Source organism: Ochlerotatus camptorhynchus, unplaced genomic scaffold (assembly GCF_037179485.1).
Source record: "Ochlerotatus camptorhynchus isolate MF236.1 unplaced genomic scaffold, CSIRO-AGI_Acam_v1.1 ptg000105l, whole genome shotgun sequence".
NCBI classification, from domain to species: Eukaryota; Metazoa; Arthropoda; class Insecta; order Diptera; family Culicidae; genus Ochlerotatus; species Ochlerotatus camptorhynchus.
The window spans coordinates 4,909,403-4,937,013 of record NW_027040595.1 but is presented as its reverse complement, the minus strand read 5'-3'; the positions used below and the strand labels follow the sequence as shown (position 1 = coordinate 4,937,013).

The 27,611-nt window shown below is 37.6% G+C and overlaps 1 protein-coding gene across 1 annotated transcript in view; it reads left to right on the top strand.

Moving 5' to 3' along the window:
- The first annotated feature begins 15,881 nt into the window (after nt 1-15,881).
- Nucleotides 15,882-27,611, top strand: part of LOC135699326 (cold shock domain-containing protein CG9705) — an 82,687-nt gene continuing 70,957 nt past the window's right edge. The window contains exon 1 of the mRNA XM_065219576.1: nt 15,882-16,534. Within this exon, the coding sequence (XP_065075648.1) occupies nt 16,383-16,534 (152 nt within the window). The 5' untranslated portion in view covers nt 15,882-16,382. The remainder of the gene's footprint in view (nt 16,535-27,611) is intronic.

The window sequence follows — 27,611 nt, the reverse complement described above, 5'->3', positions numbered from 1 at the left end:
TATTGCATCCGTTTCCCCAGTGGCTGCTAGCTGTGTCGGGATTTCCTGGATTTTCCCTCACTCTCACGTATCTTTTTTATACATTCGAATAAAGCACCACACTCCCCACTTTCCAATCTCCAGCAACCAGCAATCAACACCCAAACAGCCATCTGGAAGAATCGCCATGATCAATGTTGGACGAATCGGCTGGTAGAGTTGAACATCCAGCCGCCTATTCATCATAAAAATCCAAATCGTAAATATTTGATATAGCACTTCCAGGAGGGTCTTCAATCGAGTCTTCATTCGTCATGTCGTTTAACGCCTCATCAAACTCGTTCGTTTCTTCTGGATCCGCTTCATGAAGATATTCTTTAGAAAGGAACGAAGAATCGTTTCCTTCATTTCCCCGGTGATGTTTTTTCGCAGGTTCGGATTCCATTTAGGAATTGATTCCTATAAACACACAATGCATAATTAATATGAACATTCAATAATTGGTTGTACAGTCTAAATTCGCTGGTTGGGCAACCACACGCTATTTGAAAACTATCCAAATTTGGGTAGAATCGACTCAAATCGGTCAAAACTGAACCTACCCAAAAATGGGAGTGTTGGGAGTGACGAGTTGACAAATGAACAACATTGACATGAATCCGATGCACGTTGTTCATTTGTCAACTTGTCACTCCCAACCTAGCTCCCAACACAGTTTACCCATTTATGGGTAGGTTCAGTTTTGACCGATCTGGGTATCCTTGATTTGTTTTCCGTCGATCTTGTTTTCCGTGCTGAGCACCAATGCTACCGACGCCAGAGAGGCAGCTCCCACACCTGGACCCTACCTATCGAGCCATCAACTCATGAACCGGGGACCAACGGTTTTACTTCCCTTCCGAAGGAAGGCGTGATCAGAGATGTTATGCCTCAGAACATCCCGGTGGCGCCGACTGGCATTGAACCCAGGCCTGCTGGGGTGAGAGGCAGTCACACTTACCACTACACCACCGGCGCCGCTATCCACCTCATTGGAAATAGAAACAATTTTTTGTTCACCAAAACAAAACACCCCGTCTCTCTAATTGACAAAAAAGTTACATACGACCAGATACGACCCAATCAAAAAGAACTCCAGAAATCTCCTCACAGAAACATCGAAATATCGCGCATTACTGTTTTTGCTCTTCGACAAAACATCGAACTGATTGGACAGCTGAAAGAGGCGCTCGATTTGTCATCTCTTTCGTTCTCCCATTATTTAAATAGATTAGAGTTTGACACTGATGCATCAACCCTTTAAATAGCAGGAGAACGAATGAAACGACAAATTCTAATCGTCGTACCTGTAGACAACTCATTGGGGTCGATGTAAATACATTCCCAGCACGGAAGGTTAGTCTAACATGAGTCTAACGTTAGTCTAACACGTTAGACCATTAGACTAACATTTGGTCTAACGTTAGTCTAATGTTCGTCTAATATTAGACTGATATGACACAGTCTGTTAGACGTTACAGCTCGTTTCGATCTAACATGTTAGTCTAACGTGAGACTAACGTTAGACATTTTTTTGTATGGCTGGTTAGACCATCTCTGTGGTGGAATTTATGCTCGTTTATTTACACTCTGCGATCGGAGCACGGAGTTTGACACTTGACGCTCGGGTTCTAGCAGAGTAAGCGAACAAGCATAAAAATTGTATGCTTGTTCGCTTACACTCTGCTAGAGCATCAAGTGTCAAACTTCGCGCTCCGATCGCAGAGTGTATACAAACGAGCATTTCTAGACCAACAATTGACATAGGCGGAACAAGCAAACTTAAACAATGGCTTTAAACGTAAATTCCCCGATAATCAAAACACATCCACATCAACATGAGAATCGCGAAGTGGACCGGAGGATTGTATGGCACAGTAACCGGAGTTGGGAAAGGTAAGTATTAAGAGGAAATTATAGCCTCTTTCATGGAGTTGGCCTCCCAGGGCATTAGCTATCCAGGGCGGATTGCGGTGTCAGATAATACTGATAACCAATACTGGTGCATCGTGGTGGCGATACTGCTGATTAGCGTATCTATTTTGTGGATCCTGGGAGTGGGAATCTGTCGGTTATGCGGTATTAATATTATTGAGGATTTTTAACCGGCGTGTTTGTTTTGCTGGGTAACAGACGACGGTGAAGAAAATTTACAATATTATCGGTACAGCTGAAAACCGGAACTAGTTTTGTACTTCACAAAGTGTCTGGAGTAGGGCACTGTAATCGCATAATGATGTGCTATAACTTCCGATACTATGTATAATGAATAGAACGATAGTAAATTCGATTGTCGCTAGTGGGTTATTCCGGTTTTGAGCTGTACCGATAATAGTTAGTTAAGGACTATTAGATTAGCACATAGAGGTTTAAAATATTCCGAGCTAACATACTACGTATTATACACCAAACTGAGCATTATTAAAAGTTTGATAAAAAGGGTGAGTTTCCGGGTGTCTTCGGTGCAATTATTCCTTATAATGCAAGCAATAAGTGCGCCGAAGACACTAAAACGATTTGATGGAAACGTGCACTTTTATCACTTTTTTTTTTATTTTTTGGGCAGTCCAATTTCAGATACAATTAGCAATATTTAAGTTACACACCATAACGATAAGGGTTTCAAAGGCGAGCTTTAAGGGTCACTCACACTGGCGCTATTTATTCGTGGCGGCAGCGGTAGTGAATAAATCGCGTTTGCCGCGACAGTGAAATTATTGCGCAGGTATCTACACCGTAATTTATTTAATACACTTTTTGGGAGGATTTTTGAAATACCTATATGCATCGAAGAACTCCGTTTCCCAGTCAAAGTTTAAAATATTTTGGAAACGCTACTTTAGACTCTAAGGCGATTGAACTAATCGGTTAGGATTTCCGAAAAATAAATGGCATGTACTTCAAATGTAAGGGTGGGTTTATTACATCCTCTGCATGTTTTCTTACAACAAATGTAATGCCAATTCTCATAATGGATCACATTACATGATTTATTGATGCGGTGAATCATTACAAAGTCTGCATGCTTTTTATGCAGATCTGTACCGTGGTGGTGGGCTTCTTTGGACACTTTTCTGATGTAAGGACTATTCAGTTTATAAAACGGACACACAAACTTTCAGTCATAGCATTATTATTTGAAAACTTAGCTTAATACTTTCTTCGGCAAGTTTTAAGCTCTAATTATAAGCAACAAAAAAAGATAATAAGCTATGTACTTGAGGCAGCATATAATTTTTACGAAAATTTATATCACATGTAATCTAAAATGCATTTTTTATACTCGTTTTAAAATAACTTGACCACCAAGATGAATTTTGCAATTGTCTCAACCCAATTATTTTTTTATTTCATCTCTTCTAAAAGATGGTAAACACTCATTTGAACAAATAAGTATTTTGTAGTGTATGTACGATTTTGCTCAATTTTCAGTGTCATTTTTTTTTTCAACGTTTACAACTTCAGAAAATTAACAATAATGTCTCAAACATTCTAATATTTTCAAATGCTGTAAATATAAGCTATTCAGTGACAGTTTTATTTAAATTTTAAATGAATTTGCACAGTTGAAACACTTCAAGTAAAATTTAGTTCTGACTATTAACTCTGTCAATCCACTTTTTATCACAGTGTGTTCTTATTAAGTGATCTGACAAGTGTAAATGATGATATTTTTTTATCTAAAGTGTTCTACGTAAGTGTATAAAGAGGATCCCATACATTGAAGAAAAAAACTTTTTTATTTACGCGGAAAACGAAAAGATGGAACAACAAAATATAGTTTTAGCGTATTTTGTAAATCAATTTTTTTGAAAGCCTTGCTTTGATTGTTATTTCTGAAGTTATGCGTTTGATTATCATTAATTTAAGGAATCGCATAATTTTGTTTTGACCATAATTTAAATATGTCCCAAAAAAAACAATACGAATACAATGAAAAATTAAATTTTTACTTGCAATTTTTGTTGTGCTGACTTAAACTGAACTTAAACATGTTCGTATGAAATCAATAAAGTAGTTGATAATAGGATTTGGTGTACATTCAATGGGGATACCTTTATGGTGTATAATGAGAAGAATATGAACGACCAAAATTTAATGCAGAAAATGTTCATCATGTATAATCATCACAACAGTCGGAAATGTGAATAGACGGGCTACTTTGAACACGGTACATGGAACGAAAATCAATTATTTTATTCATGTGTTTCACTTATACATTTTTGCCAAAACATCAGCCTTATACATTCCATAAGACAAACCACATAGGTCCTATAATAATGCAAAAATGGTATGTGTACATTTCATTTGACGCATGATCTTCATTAACTTTTTGCAAGGCGTCTGCTTATTAGTTGACTTATACATTTTATGAATAATCAGCAATGCAAATTTGCCAAAAGGTATAAGAAGATTTCTATCCGTGTATAAACTTTCATCTGATGGTGATAATAAAATGGACAAAATAAATCGACATCGTAATACCATAGAGGTAACTCTAAGACTAGAAGGTCTCGAAATAACGTGCTCAACTTTTTGGCTCAGCTCTGGTACTCTCTTCGGTCCCAAGCTAATCGATTCAACCCTCGAAACATAGGAAAATCCACTAACCCCTCATTTTATCTGTCAAACTTTCATTGCGAATCAAAACAAACATAGTGCAGTACTAGAATTTCGACTAGATTGGGGTACGTTAATCGTTTGCTTGGGACCAATTGGCTAGTCAAGTAGTGAGCTAATTTAAAATCGTTAGTTTCGTATTGATTGTTAGTAATACCACAAACGAAGTGACAGACGGAGCGGCTCGAAAACTTTGGTGACTAACCTGCTATTGCAATTTTTCAGTGTACCACATGGCAACACCACTACTACTGGATTGTACCACATGGCAACACTACTATTAGATTGAACTAGCATTTTCACCAAATGTACTAGAATGTTTTGGTTCTATCTCATTCACTCTACTCAAAACTGAAATACATAAAAAAATGACAAAATGATACGCACTCTTTGCACACTGTCAAAGAATCATTGTACACAAAATCAACTTTGTTCAAATCAAAACAAAAAAAACTAACCCATCTGGTGGATGATGGCACAAGCTTCCAAGAAAATTCTATTACAGTGAACCACATTATTTTAATGGATTTCTTCGCCAGTTAGTCGTCTGTAACTTCGTTTGTGGTAATACCATAGAGGTAACTCTAAGACCAGAAGGTCCCGAAATAACGTGCTCAACTTTTTGGCTCAGCTCTGGTACTATCTTCGGTCCCAAGCTAATCGATTCACCCCTCGAAACATAGGAAAATCCACTTACCCCTCATTTTATCTGTCAAACTTTCATAGCTAATCAAAACAAACATTGCGTAGTACTAGAATTTCGACTAGAATGGGATACGTTAATTGTTTGCTTGGGACCAATAGGCTAGTCAAGTAGTGAGCCAATTTAAAATCGTTAGTTTCGTATTGATTGTTGGTAATACCCTACACGACAGGATCTATAGTACCCATAATCGCATAGCAGTCCCATCTTTGCTTGATTTCTTATCCATATGGGACTGATATGCGATTATGGGCAGTATATCACTTCATATATTATTTTATTATTATTTTTTATTACTTAAATTGTTTTATTAGTACCGTAGACCCCCGTTAATCTGAACCACGCTTCGTGCAAATAAACGGGGTTGATTTTTCATTTGAACTTCTAGCAACCCTATTTCCAGCAGAAAAACAAGTTTCTTGTAGCCTTATTTGCTGTTTTGTTTTGATGCTGCGTTCCGTTTCGCATAGTTCGATTTCACTATGGGCTAAATGACGTTTGAGCAATTTTTAGTTTGTACGGCGTGCAGATGAGTGGAGTTTAAAAGTGTTCAAATTAAGGACTGTCAGATTACCAGGATCCACGGTATTATAATCTGCAGTTGCTATTATTCAATCATATTTAATTGCTGTATCAAGTACTATATATAGCGGCGCCGGTGGTGTAGTGGTAAGCGTGATTACCTCTCACCCCAGCAGGCCTGGGTTCAATCCCAGTCGGCGCCGCTGGAATGTTCTGAGGCATAACATCTCTGATCACGCCTTAAGCGTTGGTCCCCGGTTCATAAGTTGATGGGTCGATATGTAGGGTCCAGGTGTGGGAGCTGCCTTCCTGGCGTCGGTAGCATTGGTGCTCAGCACGGAAAACAAGATCGACGGAAAACAAATCAAGGAAAAAAAACAAATAGTACTATATATTCTGGTGAAGTAAATTAATTCATGTCAACACATGTAAATCACCCATTTCATTTAGTAGATTACAGCCCATGAACTTTAACAGGAGCTATTGGAACTTGATTCCATCAGTATGATATTTCTTTATTTTAATTGGATCTTCTATCACCGACAAACCGACATGAATGACCATAGTAAAAACAATAAAATTTCTGACCAAAGCACACTACTGACATCTTGCTCCGTGTTCGCGGGAAATATTTAGCTAAGCCATGAACCCGCATGCAAAAGTTATGAATTGGTTCGTGTCTGATCTATTCTGGGCAAATTATTTTTATCTAGATAAAAAAAAATCCTATGGTTTTGACAGTTCGGATCACTGCACATTTAAATCAGCTGTTTACGATTTTCGGGCATAAGTCAGAATTAAGTGTCATGTCGGTTTGTCGGTGCTTCTATTACTATACTGACAATATATCAATGATGACGAGATATTTCTCGAGAAGGAACATTTCAAGGACTTCATACTATTTCAGAAGATTTTTTTTTTAACTTTTTTCCATAGAAGTTTTTTTTTACCAACAATTGAATTAGGAATAATTTAACCACCAGTAGGAATTTTTACTTTTAATCCTTTTCAAATTCCTCTATTAAGGGAAGAGTTACCGGCCCGAAAATTAAAAAAAAAATCGGTACGGTTTTGGAACAATTATCAAAAATCCAAGAAAATCAGTTTCTTCCTTAGATTTTTGTCAAAAATTACATTGATACCTTTATCCAATATTTTTTATAAAAATCAAAACGTAATTATTTTTTTGGAGCGGTGAGCTATACAGCTATTTCATTAGACTTGGGAGTAACCTTGAACTCATCTTAGTTTAATAGAAAATAATCATACTCAAACTATACAAAGTTTATCTTTTACTATTCTATTCTATCTTACAAGCATATGAAGCTATGGAGCTTCACATTTATAATTATTTATGGTCAACATTATTTGTAGCAGCTGCATTCCACGGACTTCATGTTTTAATTGGAACTTAATTTTTATTATTGGCCTACAACATCTAAATTACCATTTTTCAAGTAGTCTAGAAATTGACATTTTGTTAATGTATTTTGATTATTCTTATATATTTCAATTTACTGATTAGGTAGTTAATTTATAAAGTATATACTTGTATATGTGACTACCAATCACAAGGACTAAATAATTTTAGCATAAAAAATTATTATATTATTAACTATAAGATGCATTATTTTTATTACGAAAATATATAATACTAGCTACAATTTTATAAAATAAAACTATTACTGATCGAGAAAAATCATCGTGCCGCTTTGACACAATAAATTTCTCTCGATGACCTTTTTCATTTCGATTTTCCTAATTGTTTTTTTAGTAGAAATTGCCTTTATTTTAACAACAATTTTAATTATTAAATCATCAAATATAATAAGTTGATCAATTAATAGTCTTTTTTATTAGCAGGAGCTTTAGAATGAAATAATTAAATAATTAAACAATCCGCTACAAAATGTTGAAAAAGAAAAACAGTGTCAATAAAATAATGGTTATTGAAATATATTTGAATGAAAATTTTTAAATTATGTAGTTTCAAATGGCGCTTATATATTTGAAATACGTCAATAAATGAGTTATGATTTTTCAAACATTGCAAGTTTTCCGTTACACATTTTACCGGAGGCATCGGGTTCGGAGTTAAAAAACAAGAATTAATCGTTTGAGGCTTACTGAATATTGTACAGGTGTTCCACTAAGGATGATTATAATATGTATTGAAGAAAATATTATAAAACCTATAATAAAGGTTGCACATACTCATTTCAGCTAAAACAATGTTTTTTTTTTAAATTATGACATAATTAGATACTATGATCATATTTTGAATTGGTAAGATACAAGAAGAGGTTGCAAAGAATGTGTTAGACATATTAAACCTGTTTATTTCACTTCATGAGAGTCACCATCAGCGATTTTTCACACACTCACTCACTCACTCACTCAGCGATCAGCAAATCGCTGATTTTGCCTAATAGAAAGCAAAATTTACAGGTTTTATGTTTCAAACGCATACTGTGTAACCTCTTCTTGTAAGTTACAAGTAAGACATGTCATCATGCCATCTATTGGTTTTATTATTATTTATTTATCATGCCATGGTTTTATTATTTTGGTTTTATTACACCAATGTTTAGAGGGAGGGAACAATTAAATTACTATTTATTTTAAGCAAAAAATTGTTTGACAGATTCAATCATTTCAAATTGAATGGAATATCTTTTGTTTTAGCACATTTGCATATCTCTAAACAACGAAAAACATTCTGGGAAGGAAAGGGTTAACCAACAAGTCGGGGCTGACCCCATCTTTGATTCTGCATAACCTTTTAATTTCAAAACTTTGTAATTACTTGGTAGTGTTAATTATGCAAAACGTTTAATGTCCAGATTAGTAATGATAACCCGGTAGACCACCTACATGTGAAAGTCCAAAGCCCATATTTTAAGGATTCCCTGAACAAATTTAGAAAATGTATAGTACTTTAATCTAGATAGTTTTTCCCTCAAGACCATGCACCCATTACACAGCAAAAAATTCTGAATTTTAATTATCGCGTAAACTCTCCCTTCGGTTAATTTTGAGCTATACTTGGCATAAACAGCGGAATCGTTTACTAGCTTGCATACAATATTTCTTATTTATGCGATATTGCGCTTAAATTTACACGAAATATCGCGTAAATGTATGCCAAATCTAGCGTTAATTTTATGTGTGCTATAACTCGTAGAAATTTACATGAAATTTTCGAACGGTGTACTGGTGTGGCGGTGGTATGGTATGGCATCATACAACAAATATCATGCTGAGACGTGTGGCGTGAGGATGACGATGATATTGGATGCCAGATTGATAGGAAATGCAACTAACATTCAATGTAATACATTTTTGGTTTGCGTGCATATATAAATTAAGTTTACCCAGATTGGACGTAACGCAGAAAAAAACCAAAATATTGGTATATGGTTCATATTCAAAAAACTGGGTTTAATATTTACTCATATTTCACTTTTTTCGCTTAACGTCCAATCTGAGTAATCTCATAGCGCATTCGGCGTATTAAGAGTTCCCAATTTTCCCCGTCCTACCACTAACTGACCGTTTGAACGCCTTTAGCAGCATCGTGTCCCTACTAAAATTTGAATGGTTATTTTGCTTAACGACTTGTTCGGGGTAACGGCGCCTGTGGTGTAGTGGTAAGCGTGATTACCTCTCACCCCAGCAGGCCTGGGTTCAATACCAGTCGGTGCCGCCGGGATGTTCTGAGGCATAACATTCTCTGATCACGCCTTCCTTCGGATGGGAAGTAAAGCCGTTGGTCCCCGGTTCATGAGTTGATGGGTCGATAGGTAGGGTCCAGGTGTGGGAGCTGCTTTCCTGGCACGTCGGTAGCATTCAATTGGTGCTCAGCACGGAAAACAAGATCGACAAAAAAAAAACAAACCAAAGGAAAAAAAAAAAAAAAACTTATTCGGGGTGTCATCCAAACCATGTGTGGAATAGTTCAATCATTCGGGTTATCATTCGTGCATGGTATTTTTTATTAGTGGTACCGTAAAAAGGGGTACCTTTGATAGTTTTTTGGAGTTCATTCTAAATAATTTTAACAACAATGAATATTTTTCAAATTTTATTTTTTAAGGCAAGGGATCCTAGATTCAATTCTTTGGTAACATGTTTACCAGGAATTATTGAATTTGCACCATTGTTATTGTCTTGTGACTGAACATCAGTTTTTGTTTTGTTTTGGGGTTACTTATTATTATCGTATTATTACTCGATGAATGTAGAAAACCATGCGAGAATCTCAAATAATCATATATAATCAGAAACATCATAAGCAATAAAAAAAAAAACAATATTAAATTTGTCATGACTTTATAGAAAATACAAATAATAAGTGATTTTTTGAGTGCCCGGGGAAATACAAGAAAAAATTGTTTTGCAGGTATTTGGAAAATATATAGAACATACTATAAAAAACTCTATACGGTATCAAAAGTAATACCCTGTGCTACAAAATGGAACCAATGTTTCCAATTCGTAAATAGTGCAGAACGTAAATTTAATCATTATATTCTACTATCAAAGTAACCCGCATTATCAAAGATATAGTTTTACGGTACTTATGACCAAGCATAATGTCTACCTCGACTCTCTTGATAAATAAATAAGTGCTTCATCATCGATTAATAGTGGTTCATAAAGTACACTCGACGTTCGGTAACAGATTAATGTTTACACATAGCAGCTGCATTCACTAACTGAAATGCATTTTATTTGTCTAACCAGTAATTTTCTTCTTAATTCCATCTGGAACCTTAAGCATCTTAATTAATCATTTACAAATGGGATCTTCATTTTGCGAATCCAGAATAATCCCAAGACTGAACAGCTGCTATTTGTTCACTAAAACTCCATCATGTAGAATGAAGCGCTTCTCGCTCAGCTAGTATGATCTTATGTCTTCAGCCAGAGAAAAAGGCTGCCGAAATAATTGTTATTTTTATTGTTAATTATGTTTTTTGGAGGGGGCATTGAGCCTGCTCGTCAGTGTAATGTTGACGACCAATTATACACCTTCCATGCAGCAATCAAACAGATAAAGATGAGATGGCTCTTAGATAATGACTTATGCGAGTCGATTGAAATCAGCCAAATATTAAATAAGGGTTAGGTTGATCCTTAACATAGAAGCGTAGATGCATAGGTGAAGGATGAGGGAAAGAAGAGGCAAAGGTGTTGAAATGAAGAATTAGATGTCGTCGAGATTGAATACGCATGTTTAAATAACGTTGATCCAGGTACCTATCGTACAAATTTGCATATCATATAGTTGTTATTATTGCCAATAATACTTACATTTCGAGAAAGATGATGCTACCTATTTTACCTTTTATGTGATACCTATCATCACAGAATCCAACCTTGAATCGTAGACCAGCTCCATTAACAATACACTCGTTCCGAGAAGGGGCTCATGGTACCACTCATCCTGTATAGTCATCTTTTTCTTCTTCAGGATCGCTTACCACCCGGAATGAACGCTCGGTGCGGTTCGTAATATCAAATAGTGCTACATGCAAACGAAAAAGAGATACAACCAGGATTAGTTTTTTAATGTAATAGTTTCATCTGAATACCCAACTAACCATATCTCAGTGACATTGTCTCACCCTAACATTTAAAGTTTAAATTCTACGGAAAACAACCGAGGGAAAAAGGATACACTCACGGGAAACTACGAAGCGAACTAAACAGTAAGCGAATTGGTGTTGACGGCACCGTAGAAAATCATCTTATACCGTCAGAGATTGACAGATTCTTATGAGAATTTTCGCTTGAGTACGAGGATTGTACGATGTCCGCGATTTCGCACAGACGTTTTCTTATGGGATTTAACCATAGGAGTAAAGAGTAGAAAAATATCCAGATGGATTTCTAGTAAAGAGTTACAGAGCTGCGAACACACTCGAGTCGAGCTTAAGCCGACTCGAGTCATGCAGCCCGAGCATAATTTCGACCCGAGTCATGCAGATCGATCATCATGGTAACGTCTAACGTTGGTCTAACGCTAACATTTTTCCTTCTGGGTTGCGAATCTCAACATCGCAGAAGGCTCACAGCTCCGCCACTGATGCCAGATAGTATGATTTCGTGTTAAATATTGCAGGGCCACGCATAATTGACCACTTTGTCAAGCAGTTTTGACATAGAGGTAACTCTGAGACCAGAAGGTCCCGAAGAAACGTGCTCCACTTTTTGGCTCAGCTCTGGTACTATCTTCGGTCCCAAGCCAATCGATTCACCCCTCGAAACATTTTTTTTTTATTATTATTATTATAGTCACTTTAACACTCTTGGGTCATTCGCGACTTGTCCGGGGATGAGATTTGAACTCGTGACTTTGGCGTGAGAGGTATGGATGTTAACCACTACGCCGGGGTCGCCCCCTATGACCCCCTCGAAACATAGGAAAATCCACTAACCCCTCATTTTATCTGTCAAACTTTCATAGCGAATCAAAACAAACATTGTGTAGTAGTAGACTTTCGACTAGAATGGGGTACGATGATCGTTTGCTTGGGACCAATAAGCTATTCAAGTAGTGAGCCAATTTAAAATCGTTAGTTTCGTATTGATTGTTGGTTTTGATGTGACTGTCTACCAGCGAGTTCACAAAACTGGACCAACGAATTTCTATTTTTTTATGAAACGCAGTGGTAGTAAACGTAATATAAACTGATCGAATGACGTTTACTACCACTCGAACTTTGAAATGAAACATTATTTTGTGATTTTTTCTTCTAGAACCTCGAGAAAAGTAGCCAAAATTTGTGTGTTTCATAAAAAATAGAAATTAGTTTGTCCAGTTCTGTGAAATCGCTGGTTGAAAGTCACGCCAAAACTGCTTGACAAAGTGATCAATTGGCATTGATGGCATCGTCTAAAAATCACCCAAGATTGACAATTTCTGCGAATTTTCGATCGAAGTCCGTCATATTTCACCCACAGTCTGACGTTTGCTTATGGATTTTACTAAAGAGCCTAAATTTATAAAGAGGCGACATGTCAAAATTGGAACAATCGATTGTCTGTCAAAGTCATACGAAAAGTCATTCCAATCGAGCAGAAGACCTGTCAAATGGATAAGATGTCGTCTCTTTATAAATTCAGGCTCTTTAGATTTTACCATTGACTTCTCGACGCAACATCTCACTTATACAGCCTAGCTAGCGCAGCCCTGTAAAATCGGTTTGTTTATTATTTTCAACCACGAAATCAGCTGTCAAAGTGTTCGACTGACAGCGGTTTGTTTTTTTTTTATTTTCAACCAGTAAAATGCATGTATTAGTGAAACATCTCACTAATACTAATGGTGGTAGAGAACTCTATATGTAACGGCGCCGGTGGTGTAGTGGTAAGCGTGATTACCTCTCACCCCAGCAGACCTGGGTTCAATACCAGTCGGTGCCGCCGGGATGTTCTGAGGCATAACATCTCTGATCACGCCTTCCTTTGGAAGGGAAGTAAAGCCGTTGGTCCCGGCCCATGTGTGTTGAATGGGTGCGATATCCTACGCAGGTGTGGAAGCTACCTTCCTGCACATTCAATTGCCGTCAATGAATGGCAATCGATGTCCGTCGGTGATTGGCACTAGATTGCGGAACAGAGACCGACGTTAAATAAAGGAATGAAACATGGTAACCGCAAAATACCCAATAATTACTATAAAAGACTCAATATTGACTACAAAGAAAGAATTTTCGAGGAAACTGGGATTTCCCTGTAAATGAATAAAAATGTTACCCCTATATGAGTATTTTTACTCATAAATCAATACTTACTACTCATTTTTGAAGTTGTAATTACTCATAAATGGGTAAAATTATACACATGTAATGTCCCAGTTTTCCTCGAAAATGCTTACTTTGTGGTCATTATTGGGTATTTTGAGGTTAACGCGTAGGGGAAACTTTCCGCACACCGATGATGATATTCCGAAGTTTTGTTCACAAAAGCTGATATGATGTTTTCTGTTGTTGATCATGATATGCTCGATTGGTTTCGTTATTCAAAAGCTCAACATGGTGGGATTCTCAGCATTTCCCTAATAAAAATTGTATGGTTAATTTGCTTAACGACGTGTTCTGGGTATCATCCAAACCATTTGTGGAATAGTTCAATGATTTGGGTTATCGTTCGTTTATGGTTATTTTTTATTAGGGTTGGAACCCAATGAGGAAAATTTATACCGTTTTGACCTCTATTACACTTACATGGCTGACTGGTTGATGGATATGACAAATAAATATTGAATTCATGTATGAAAATATTTACAGAAATTTCAATACACCACATACTAGAGTGTGTTTGCCTGTCGTTGATAAGCTCATCAACAGCAGCTGTGGACCCGAGGATTAGCAACCAACAACGAAATCAGTACACCCGAAACTAGAAATTATGCAAATAAAAAATCACAAATAAAATCAGCAGTTGTGTTGTGTATCCATATTTTGATTTTACAACAGAAATCGATATTTTGATCTGTCAACACAATCGATATTTTAACATTGGTAACGATTGGTAGCAATATTTTGAGCTCGATTTTGAGAAAGATCTTTATAAACGATTCACGATTAGACTTTTAGCATCTTTACAATTATTCATGAAATGGTGAAGATCGATGTATAGAAAATTAAAGAAAATTAACGAAATGGTTGGTCGGGGTGTTTCAACACTCCGAAGGGTATAAATAGCGGGACCTTTCAATTAGACTCGGATCCTTGCGATAAATGCAAGAGTGGCAACTGTAAAAAAAATCGAATACTTCATCATTTCTCAATAGTGATGGAGTAATACCAACAATCAATACGAAACTAACGATTTTAAATTGGCTCACCACTTTAGTAGCCTATTGGTCCCAAGCAAACGATTAACGTACCCTATTCTAGTTGAAATTCTATTACTACACTATGTTTGTTTTGATTCGCTATGAAAGTTTGACAGATAACATCAGGGGTGTGTGGATTCATGCAGAACATGCATGGGTGAGTGAAATAGCTTGGGACTGCTTGGGACCGTTGTTCTGGTACACTGAAACAAGGATCATAGTTAGAAATACTATTTTGCAGAAAACACTTATTATCAATATAACCGCGCTTATTACAGTTAAATCTACTATAAATTCAGTATAGTTGACTACGAATGTAAAAAATTTACTATGATTCTGACGAAACTACTATGCTTGCTCAAAATGCATAGTAATTTTGATAGAAATAATAGTAAAATTAAATGAAATTGTTTTCTGCACAAATCTATTGGTGAGGGTATTTAATTTAAACCAGCAATATAGTATTTTTGCCAATGGATTTTGTATCAGTGTACTGAGTGAGCCAAAAATAATAATGATTTTCTTCGGGACCCAGTGGTCTTAGAGTTACCTCTATGGTAATACGACATGCACTAAACTAAGGACACGGGATATACTACACTCGATACTACAATAGATCAATTTACTGGTCGCAGTAGTGTTAGGTCCCGAACAGGGGAGAAAAAAAAAAGTTGTGATCCGTTCCTCCAAAGTTATTTGTTTTCCCTGGCACAGACCTGTAGGTCAATATTTAATCCGGCAAATTTGACAGTTAACCCGTTAACCCATTATCTGTCAAATTTGCCGGAATCACATCACAACCGGATCCATTGTGCGTGGCCCTTACCAGTAAACCATCTTTACAGTCGATGTCGAGCACCACATATTTTGTTTGTGCACATTGTCGAGCAGTTTTGGGACGACCTTCTTCTTACCAGCAAACAGAACAAAAAATTGTACATTTTTTAGCGAGAGCATAACTGTTCTCTCGAGGTTCACTACGAAAAAAAAATCACTTAATAATTTTTCAGCGGTGAAATTAGAGTCGTAGGAAACGTTATATAAAACTATACTCGATTGATGTGATTTTTAGGTATCCCAATGAATAATAGGGCATACTGGCATCCCTGGCTCGGGAAACTGTTTCAATAGATTCAACGAACTTCTTCGTCAGTCATCGCTGATCTTCGGTCCGGAACGGTTATTCTCTGAATTACTATAGAGTTTTTCTAAACACGAGTATCTATTGTTTGTGATTGATCACGTATCGGCTGGTTGTCCTCTATCGTTTAAAACAAAAGGAATACATCCTTCATTTTTGGAAAGTGAATAATCGTGTTTGTCCCTTCGACGTGTATTGCGTTTTGTGATTATCTCGTGGTGTGCTGTGCAGCATAGCCCAAAGGCATCGAAAGCAGGAAGCAAGGATACGGCAAAAGGAGAGAGTCCTTTCCCACAACAAGCCAAAAAGTGACGCTTTCCTGGAATGTTCCGGTGTTGGTTGGTGGCGTGCTAAATAGCCCAGTGATTGAAATCGTGCGTGCTTAGTGTGTCGTGTGTATTACGCACAAGCAGGTGCTAAAAGTGTTACAGTAGCGGAAGAGTGTGTTTTATTGATCCAGAAAAATTTGGGTGCGAAATTTCGGATAGTTTTTGTTAGCATAAATCTCGCCGCGGGAAATAGCGAATAAAATGTCCAACAATATCCAGATCACGACCGATGATAAGCCCTCGTCGGTTGGCATGACGACGCCGACGAAACCGATGTCCGGCATTCCGTTGAGTCCGTCGCACTTGCAGCTTCCATCGCCAATAATTACGCGCCGAACCAGAACGGCTTCCACGTGAGTTCTTTTTGCGCTTTGCTTTTATTTACATCATAGGTATTTGCTGACACTGATTCAGAAGTAATGAAGCATATTTCATTTTCTGCGCGTTCGTGTTGCTTTCGTCTGTATTTTACGAATCATTGCTGTCTGGTAGATACATTACTACCGGTGAATATTGCCACAGGAGACGAAGCGGACAATCTCGAGAAACAGGGGCCGAAATGTTGCAATACCGCCCGGTTGTGTGTTATTGTTATTTACTCCCATGTTGGTTGGATATAGCTATTACACACGGTCACACAGTAATTGTGATGCCGGAGTTCTAATACACATGTAAGGGACACGACACGCATGGGGCACGGCTGCTGCCTTTGGTTGGGACAGTATTGGTAGAAGGGCTGTTTGCCCAAGCCAAAGTGGTTTGAATTATTTATGAATCGTTGGGTCGGTTGGTTATAATCGGTTTCAATGCCATCTCGATCATGTTACATCTAGCTGCTAAAGCGCCAATGAGCTGAAATGAAGGGATTTTACAAGTGGGTGCTAGTTGGTTGTTTGCTCTGTAACAGCTGCTTACCTTGTTTGATTTGTTCAGTCGAATTGCAATGATAAGTGATGCCTGATGAACAGCAGACCATTTTGCAAACACTGACAGATACTACCCTCAGATAATCTATTTTCGCACTTCTAATAGAAGATAAATGAAGATAATCGATCAATGTAGATTGGACCTTTTACTATGTTTGTCGAGATTTGCCAGATTCCGACCAGTTGTGTTGTTCTAAGTACCTACTATGTAGGTAGGTGCTGTCGTTGCTGCTATGGTGTGTGGTGATCAAATATTTACCCGCATCGTTTCCAATAGTTTGCGCTAGTCCATGAGCATACATTTAACGTTTCGTATTATATTAGTCATCCTATGCTTGGAAAACTAACATTTATATACATACAACAACACATAATATTAGTATACATGTCTCTACCACGCATCGTCCAGATTGTTTTGTATAAACTGAGTGATAATAACAATCCTCACACAATGCTGTCACCTACATAGTACCGAGTGATGAAGAATGCTTGCATTTGGACAGCATTGAAAATCCATGCTTCACTAAGCGTATTCTGCGCGTTGGTTTGGTTAAATTATGTGGTAAGTGTGGTTAATCTGTTGACGAAACACTACGCAACGTCGATTATAACGTCAAGAGTAATTACTACTTATATTCTTCAGCCATACTTCGCTTATTTTCACATCTACAACATCGTTTCAAACCGAACGGAAACCACTCAATGCATAGGAAACCCTCAGGGCTTTTTGTGGTTCTGATAGCATGTAGTGTAGTACACCTCGTTACTAGAATATTCAATTGATAAGGCGGATTACGTTATCGATGCATCTGCAGTGGACTGGCTTGATGAAGGGGAAAATTGTTGAAATCAAATGGTTTGGTACCCTGGGCATGGAAGAGTATCGCTTTCGATACTTCTTTACTGCCGTGACAACGATGATGATTGCACATTGTAGTCGAAAAACGTATCTATCTTCATGGATACAAATTCAAATGAGTGGAATTAAGTGGTATCTACTCGGTCTTTCTGCCATTCTGAGTAGCGTTGCCAGCATTTCAGAATTCCAGATTTTTTATCATATTCCCAGATACAGAGACAGAGTACGATATTTTCCAGATTGTTTAAATATGTTCCAGGTACACCTTTTCCACCCGCGAATTTCAAAAGTAGCGGTGTGACATGTGAAGAAATATACTACCAGGATGGCCAGCGAACTGGGAAAACCGGGAATTTTTAAAGAAGCCGGGGGTTTGACGGGAGAACCGGGAAAAATCAATAAACCCTAACCCTACCAACAAAAAATAAAAGCTGAATAACAGCTTGAGCTTAATCAAGCAAACATAAGTTTCTTCAGCTCAAAAATGGTTTATTCAACTCTTCATTATCTGAAACTTTTTAAATTACTTGACCTTTCGCAAAACTCTCCACAGCAATCCTTTGGAATTCTCATTAGAACCTTGGAATTATGTGCTGAATTTTCGTGAAACTTTCTTAAGAATTTAATTTAAAGTTCCAGCATTTCTCTTGATTTATCTCAGAACACGATTCCTTCGTCATTTTTCTCGGATCTTGCTTAAAGTTGTCTTGTAAATCTTTCTCTGGATTTCTTTGAAATTATTATCAGAAACCCCTTTAAGTTTTGTTTGTATTTGTTTTTAAATTCTCCTTAAAATTCACCTGATATCCTCCTCACAATCCAAATCAGTGGCGTTTCCTTAACCTCAATCTACCTGTGTACCAACTCTCAAAATATAAACAATTATTAAAATATTGCTTGCAATGGATAGTTATCAAAGAAACTGGAATATTAAAAGTATTTCAACCGATTCGAGTATGAATATGGCAATAAATCTGGTTTTGAAAGTTGGTGCACAGGTAAAAAGTAAGGTTACGGGACGCCACTGATCCAAATAGAATTCTCTACAGAATCACCTAGGAATTCTCCTTGAAGTTCTCCCTCCAACTCCTTTGTAATTCTTTTAAGAGTTCGTCAGGGCTTAATCCTAGAATAAATTTAGGATTCTTGTCACAGCTCCGTTGAATTTTTCTTCGATGATGCAGATTTGATGATATGATGATGATGATATGTGATGCGTTTAAAAAAAGACAGCAAATAACCGAAGGCGCGGAGGAGCCTACGAAGACGCCTTATCAAAGCTTTTCTGTTCACGGTCCTGCTGAGGGCTAGCCCGGAGGAGCTTGAACGCGCTACAAATCGCGCGAGATTGATAAGTTTCTCGAAAAGGATAAAGCTGCCTTTGGCTAAACTTGATGAGTTTGTTCCCTTTTATTCATTTTTATCTTTTCAATCCAGTAGCGCTGGTAGATACAATTTTCGTGTTGCGTTACTGGAGTAGGATTTTTCACCGGGCCCTAGTCCTGAACAGGAGTTTTCAGTAAGCAAAGAAACGCATTTTGGACCTCGTTATTTTTTGTGCCTTGTTAGTAGTGGCAAGACTCGGGTAGTGACCGCTCCCGTTTTGTATTCTTATATTGTGTATTTCATATCGAAAATAACGTCATGTGAAAGTGGAACTTAATGAAGGCCTAGGGGCTTTTTCGTAGCTTTTAGTTTTCGGGTTTGCAAGATCGTTGCCTTCAGTGGCTTGCTTACTGAGCAGAAAAACACGGTCATATGAATATTCATATTGAAGAGGTTTATGGTCAAATCGCTTATTTATCGTGCATTTTGCGAAACTTGTCGTCGTCGTCGGTGCCGGGTTTGAACAGTTACAACAACTCGAATAGCGGTATGAAGTGATATCAAGGGCTCGATGACTTTAGAACGACCGTTTTTGCTTACTGAGCAAAACATCGTGAGTCACATTCAAGATTTATCAATCGTTTTATTTGTTAATATGACTACAAAATAATAACAGCAACTCGATGATTAAAAAGTTTTTGCTTTCTGAGCAGAAGACCGTGGGTTCAATCCCAAGCACGTTAGCGTTATATGATCGTTAAGACATCAATTCAGTTTATCGTTTACCAAAACGAACTCTGCTGCAAACTCTACCCTCTTACCCAATATCCCAGTGATTCCTCGTAGAAGTGCAGAGGTGTTCTCGGCTTCCATCAAAGCGAGTGTCACGACAACACATTCCTGCCCCTTCCTTTCTTGACCTTTGTTCGGGCGCGGCCGACGCCGGTATTGCCTAGTTTGAGATCACAAGTTTTTACACATTGAGGATGATTGCTAGTCCCAAGTATCGTCTATTGGTTCTCTGTGTTACTACAGCTGATCTGGCAATAACAGAGTAGCAACCGTGGGCGGTCAATCATGCTCATGTTCAGAACCCTGATCATTTTTCCAAGTCCACACAATTTTCCAGCGACTGTATTTTTCCAAATCTGGAATATTGAAAAAAAAAATCTAAATCAGGGATCTATAGCAAATTTATCAAAATCCCACATTTTGACTGTTTTTCTAAGTTTCATATTGTTAATATTGTTTAATATCCAATCCTGTTGTTTTCTTCTAAATTTAGAATAGATTTTCATAAGCTTCAAATCTCTCAAAAATGGCATATTCTAAGATTCTAAATACATGTCAAAGCCTCAGAATCATTCTTTTAGTATCCGAAAATTTTATGAAGTTCCTAGAATTTCAGAGAACTTCACAGGTGTCAAGTGAACTTAAGAAATATAGAAAACTTGATTAGGAGCAGGACCGAGATCTTCAATAGAATTAAGAGATGTAGGGAAGCTTCGAGTACGTAAAGAAAGATCAGAGAATCAAATGGCAGTTCAAATAATTTCAAGGAAATTGTAAAAACCGTAAAGAAGTCTCGAGAAACTCAGGGAATTTCCGGAAACTTTAGTAAAGCTCCGAGAGAATTTCTAAAACGTGATAAAAGTTATATGAACATCCCGATAACGTGAGAGTATTTTAAGGGTATTATATCATGAAGATTTCAAGAACTTAAAAAAAATGCAAAAATTTAGCTACGTTTAGAAAAATGTGAGATCTTTTAGCAAGCAGCGATATCTTCAAGAAATTCCAGAGAACTTCTAATACATTTAGATATTTTTAGATAGTTTCATGAATTCAGTGAAGTTCCGAGTACTTCCAGGACGATCAGATAGCTTCAGAATAATCCCATTAACTTAAGAAAATTTGCAGCGACTTACAAGGAGTTCCGTGGAATTATGGGGTATTCCAAGAATTCTGATTGATCCGAAAACATCTCTGATCACTCCTGATGAATGTGGGAGTCTTAGTGGAATACCTGTAGAATGATAGAGAGAAGGATTAGTAATTTCCATTTAATTCCACTACCTTATTTGCTTATCCTTGACAGATACGCGTATTTCGTCTAAAATGTGCAGACTTCTTCAGTGGCTTGTACTAATACTCGACTATCACGACTATCTCTGATCACATCTTCCTTCGGAAGGGAAGTAAAAGTCGTTGGTCCCCGGTTCATGAGTTGATGGCTCGATAGGTAGGGTAGGATCCAGGTGTGGGAGCTGCCTCCCTGGCGTCGGTAGCATTGGTGCTTAGCACGGAAAATAAGATCGACGGAAAACAAATCAAGGAGAAAAAAAAAGTTCAGGGAAAATTAGTGAGCGTTTATAATGGTTATAATACTTAATGAAAACTGTCGAAACTACAAGGCAAATCAATTAATTTCAGTAAAGTTGCGGGTTCTTGCGGAGAATTTTACAGAAATTCAGTAATCATTTAATCAGTTTCAATAACACCGGGACAATCTAGACTATTGCAGAAGGTTTAAATTAGTGTCGATAATTTAAGAGCTGTTCCATGAACTTCATAAAAATCTTGAGAACTCCAGTGAAAATCATAGAACTATATTAATAATTTCGTTCTAATTCCATGAAAATTGCGGGAGCACAGAAGTTCCAGAAATTTAGAAAAAACTTCAAAAACTTTACAGAAGGCTGCCCTTCAGAAACATTTCGAGAACTTTTTAGAAATTTTTAGAGGTTAAGAGGAGATCCGCGAATTTTTTAGGAACATTAGCAAAATTCGGGAGCATTGAAAAATTGGAGGAATCTCAGGGGGAGTTCCATTAGTTTCAGAAAATAAGTGGGAAATTTAAAGCTGTTCCCAGATTTCCAGATAACTTCAGAGACGCTAAAAAGTTAATTGAGGTCTTCGCATAAGTTCAGAAGTTCACTGAAGCTTAAACATTTTTAGGACCGATCAATTAAATTCAGCACAGTACAACAAGCTGCATGAGAACTGCAAAAACTTCAGAGAAGTTTTGAGAATTTCAGAAAAGAACAGAGAACATCAGAGCAGTTCCGTTAACATTAGAGAAGTCACATAAATTTTAAAGAAGTTTAGAAAATTTCAACGAATTGTTAAACCTTTAGAGGAGATCCATGATCGTTAGAAAAGTTCAGGGAAGTTTGGGAATTTGATGAGAAGTATTGTGAGCATCAGGCTAGTTTTTCAAACTACAAAAGAACTTCAAGGCAGTTTCATTAATTTTAGGAAAAAGTTGGGAACTTTCAAGTAGTTGAAATATTCCTCAAAATTTCGATGAAGCTATCCTCTGAATTTTTCTTTTTAGTTTTCCAAGGAATTACCTTGAAATTCTCCACAATACGAACCCTTTAGAAAGATTCTCCGAATATTCATTGAATTCATTCCCGATTTCCTTTTGAAACTCACTCCTTCCCTTGGCATTCTACTCACATTGAAAGTCTCATAAAAATTCATTGGCATTTCTCCTCACAAATTCCTTCGATTTCTTCTCATAATTTGTTTGGCAAACTCTCCTGAATTCATTTTTCGAATTCATTTGAAGATGTCCTGGAGTTATTCTCAGATTTAATTGTAATCCTCCTTTTTGTATTTTATAATTTTAAATTCCAAGGACTTATGCTCCCGATTCGGTTTCTACCACAAAATTTAAGAAATTATTCTCAGAATGCCCTTGGAATTTTCCTTTGAAGTTCACTGGAGTTGTGCTCCTCAGAAATTCCTAAGAGTTTTCATTCAAATTTACTTTTAATTCAATTCAGGGTTTCTTGAAATTCCACTCAAAACTATCATGCTTCACATGAAATCTAAAACTCTTTAGAACTACCTTGAAAGCAGATAGCATTTGATGTTTTTCTGAAAAATGTGTTTCCCATTCCCTTGGGATGAGGTCCTTAGAAATAATAATAAAATTCCACGAGCCTTTAAAACTGTGCATGGAATTTGACTCTAGATTCTTGCAAATATATAGCTTTTATGTGCTACTTTTCTTCTCTTAAGTCACGTTTTAGTCACTATTTTAACAACTGTAAGACACTATTTGGTCACTTATTTCTTCAACATGGTCACTAAAATCACTATTTTTGACAGCAGTGATCGCTACCAGCTCTGCGATAGTTCATGCCTTGTCAGCTAGAGCCATGCCCCCTCCAACTCAATATTCTATTTACGCACATGTTGCTATTTCTCGCGTCACTTTTCCAATAGACCAATGTAACATATCCGCTATTTTGAGAAAATAGAAGTTGAAGTTCGACGGATTTTATTTTGACTGTTTAGAAACAATACATTTTACAATACTATTTCAAAGGTAGTCAGTGAACAATAACGTTGAAAATTCAGTAGAAACGGTAAAATCACAATTTTACTTTGAATTTCATGCTGCAATATAGAAAAAACCACATGGGACGTTTTGACTAGTCAAGTTGTACATCAGACATCATCTCAATAACATAATCATTGAGTGTTACATTGGACGTTTTGTTCTGCATGATAGTAGATTCCCTTTCAAAGATTTCAGAATAGAGTACCTAACCTAACCATTGCCCGCCTTTAGAAAATGAGCAACATTCATTTCCAAATGTCCGAAGTATCAATCACGTATCCATCATATCAAACTGTACATTGGACAATTTTTGACCTATGATTATCTTAAATAAATGAAAGTAAATTTGGATGGGTGTTTTTGTATCACATACAATAATAGAAGAGCAATAGCAATTACATTTGTTAATGATGACTTTTCAGCATAGTGGGGTTTGGTTTACAAATCCTTGGATGGTTTTAGCTTCATCAATTAAGCTATTTCAATCTGGTGCGAACTACATAGTCAAGGGCCAAGGCCACCACTGAAATCAAAATAGGGAGCCTCACTGATGGTGCATGAAAAGTAAACAGACAGAGTTAGATATTTTCTTAGTTGTGCTGTGTGTTCTTATGGGGATCTGAGCTATGAAAAAAGTGTTGTTTTCTTTGGCGCGAATTCGGTACCCCTGGTGCGGGATGAAAAATTCAAATTTCTGTAACAGCCTCGCATTTTAAGCGAAAAATTTTAAATTGAAAGGCCGTAATCAAAGTTTCTTATTCGTATTTTTTAATTGGCAATCATAAAGAAAAAATACTGCACAAATAAATCTCGTAAATCATTAAAAACATAAATCCAGCAGTCATCGGTTTTCCATAGATCTAAAAAATCCCGAATAAATCCAATCACAGCCATGGAAGGATCAAAATATGAAGCTTTGTAAATAACCTGATCACCATCAGGTCGAAGCGATGGAGCAATAATAACGAGACCGAAGATGGATAGAAGATGCATTGCAGATGTTTTCGATCCGTTTGTGTTTACATGGCCATCGTGAATGATTATTGATGAGTGTGGTATGGGGCGCAGCGTGGGTGGCATTGGTTTCCCCCACTCGACTCGAACCAAGACCGCAAAAAATTTCGCTACCGTTCCTAGTCTGGAGAAATCAAACGGTCGTAAAAATGTGTGATTAAGTGTGCTGTTTTTTTACGGTTTCCCACCCCCCAATTTTACTTCTTTTCGCCACGTTATGCCCCAATTCAAATAAGGGAATGGGGCAAGAATTTTCAGACGTAAACACAACCATCGATTTTCTTCCGTCGCCGACCGGCCGGCTGTGGCTTGACGAGGGTTTGACTGATGGTAAAATCTTCTATAGTACAGTGGTTACCCAATCATGGTGGTGTTAAAATGAGATCAGGTTTCTTTGCTTGTCGTTTACGGAAATTGGAGTGACAAATTCTCAAGTTCACGAGAATGATGCAACATAAAATAAAATATTGACTTCCACTCTCGAGCGAGCACGTGGTTGGTATTCAGCTCCAGAGCAGCGAAACACCTCACCCTGCATTATTAGGTATTGTTGATGTCAAATTGGTTTTGGCGCCTGCTGCCGTACTGCGTTTGGTTGATTGCGTGGTTAACTCGTGATAAACGGATACTGTATCTAGCTGAGTCACCACCAATGCGGAGCCCGCTTCGTCCAATATGTGCGGAGAGTTATTATCTCTTGCACAACCATGACAGCAGCTATGTACAGACGGCATGACGGAGCAGCTGACTACTGGAGCGTTCTTTATTGTATAGCGAGAATTGTCATGTCACTTTCCATTGAATCCAGTGTGGTTTTCGAACTTGGGTGGATTGGGATCCAAGCGCACATGTTGTAGCGTCAAGTGTAAATTTCCTAGAAATTTTCCGTCGAAAACGGATTTCTACTCGAATGTGAGTTTTGAAACATATCAAAATGTGTTATGCGTTGCTTTAGATTCGCGATCGTTGTTTAATACAGTGCTTTCCCGATTTTGTCAGCCCCTTCTTAAATTTATTCCTCATTATTTTTTCGATCAAAATTATCTCTTAATGTAATTGTCATACTTATGACTTTTAATTGTGAAAACTCTTCTAAAACAACAAATAAATAGAATTATTGAACAATCACTTTTCCAACAGTGATTACCAGTGCGTTACGTATAAATTACGTACGAATAATTGCGATTTTTATACAATTATTATACGATGGTTACATGTACGGAAGGAAATTGCCGGTGAAGCACGGAATGAAATACGAAGCGTTAGAGAAAAAGTCCAAGGGATTCCAAAAGAAGCAAATAACGACGGCGAAGAGCTTTCCATTTATTAAAAAAAAAATATAAATATCAAAATTACACTAAATACATGCCAGGGTTGAAAAGAATATTTTCGAACCTGGAAGTGTGTATGTATCACCAATATCCATTTGATAACGGTGATGCATACATGCGGGGCTTATTGTGAGTGAAAGTAACCTCGGAATGGGCGTGACTCTCCAGACATTCTGAAATGGGTTGCTGGATCTGCAATAGAGCTATCACCTTCTAACTCCCGGACTAAAGCTGTCTACAATGACCATAAATGCGACATTGTAGAGAGAGTTCTTCCATAATAACACTGCCGGCCAGTGGGGGTTAGAGGGAATACACACACACACAATTATTATACGATGGTTACATACTTCGTGCTGTATCGAGTAAGAACTGTTAGCGCAGCAAAAGATTCAAATACGTTTCAACGTATACGTGATAATGTTTGCACCATTGAGCAACGTCAAAATACAAAATTAAAAAAAAAAATCTCTAAAATTTCGTTTTCGAGTTTTTTTTATTTATTCAAAGGGGGGATGTTTCTCAGAGTCTTAAACTATGTTAATCATCGATCGAGTTTCCACTTGCTGCAATTACGGTCTCCACACGCTTCCGGAATGCACGGCAGGTTCTAATTATGTAGTCTGGATCCATTTCTCTCCAGGTACGGGTCAATGTTTGTCTGAGGCTTACTGTACTCGGGTGGCGTTTTGAACAGGCCTTTGCCTTCATGACGCGCCATATTGAGTAATCCAGCGGATTAAGATCGGGGCTGGATGGCGGCCACATATCCATCGCACAGAACGGAAGATGTTCCTGGAACCACTTCTGAGTGCGGTTCGAGGTGTGGCACGGAGCCCCATCGTGTTGAAATACAACATTTGGCTTCGGACCGTACTGTTCTTTGATCCACGGAAGAACATACTTACTTAAAATCCCGATGTAGACCTCCGTGTTGACCTTGTCGCCTTCTGGAATGAACACCAGGTCCATTTTTTGCCATCGGAAGCCACCAATCCAAACACCATAACGCTAGCAGGATGCTTGGTCAGATACACGTTCTTGTGCTCATCGGCCACGTCTTTTACCAAAAGAGAACTAATATACCGGTCGTTTCTGGAATTTGATACGGGATCGACGGTAAACATGCTCTCGTCGGTGAACAGGATTACCGGATTTTTTTTGCTTAAGGAAGTTCAAGATTTTCTTGCATCGTTCGACTCGTAGCTCCCGGATGCGGTCGGTAATCATGGGAGTTTTTTTTGTGTGCCCTCAACTTCGCCCCGCAATCTTCCTTTACGATCTTCCGTGCCGTAAAGTCACTGATCCCGTGTTCCTTTGCCATTTTCCTTATTGAACGCACTGGATTCACCCGAATCTTCCTTTTGATAGCAGCAATAACCCTCGAAACCCGAGCTGACCTCGGACGACCTGTGGACACCTTCGTGGATAGTTGTCCTTTCTTTTCTTGGTCTAAAACTCTTTTGACGGTCCACAGGGACACTCTCACGGCGATTGAAATGTCTTTTTGCGACATTTGCGCGTGGGACAAATCACGAATACGCTGCCACTTCGTCATGGTGCAACTGTCAAACTAAGTAAATCATTTTCTTTTACACACAGTCTACTACGATATGAGCT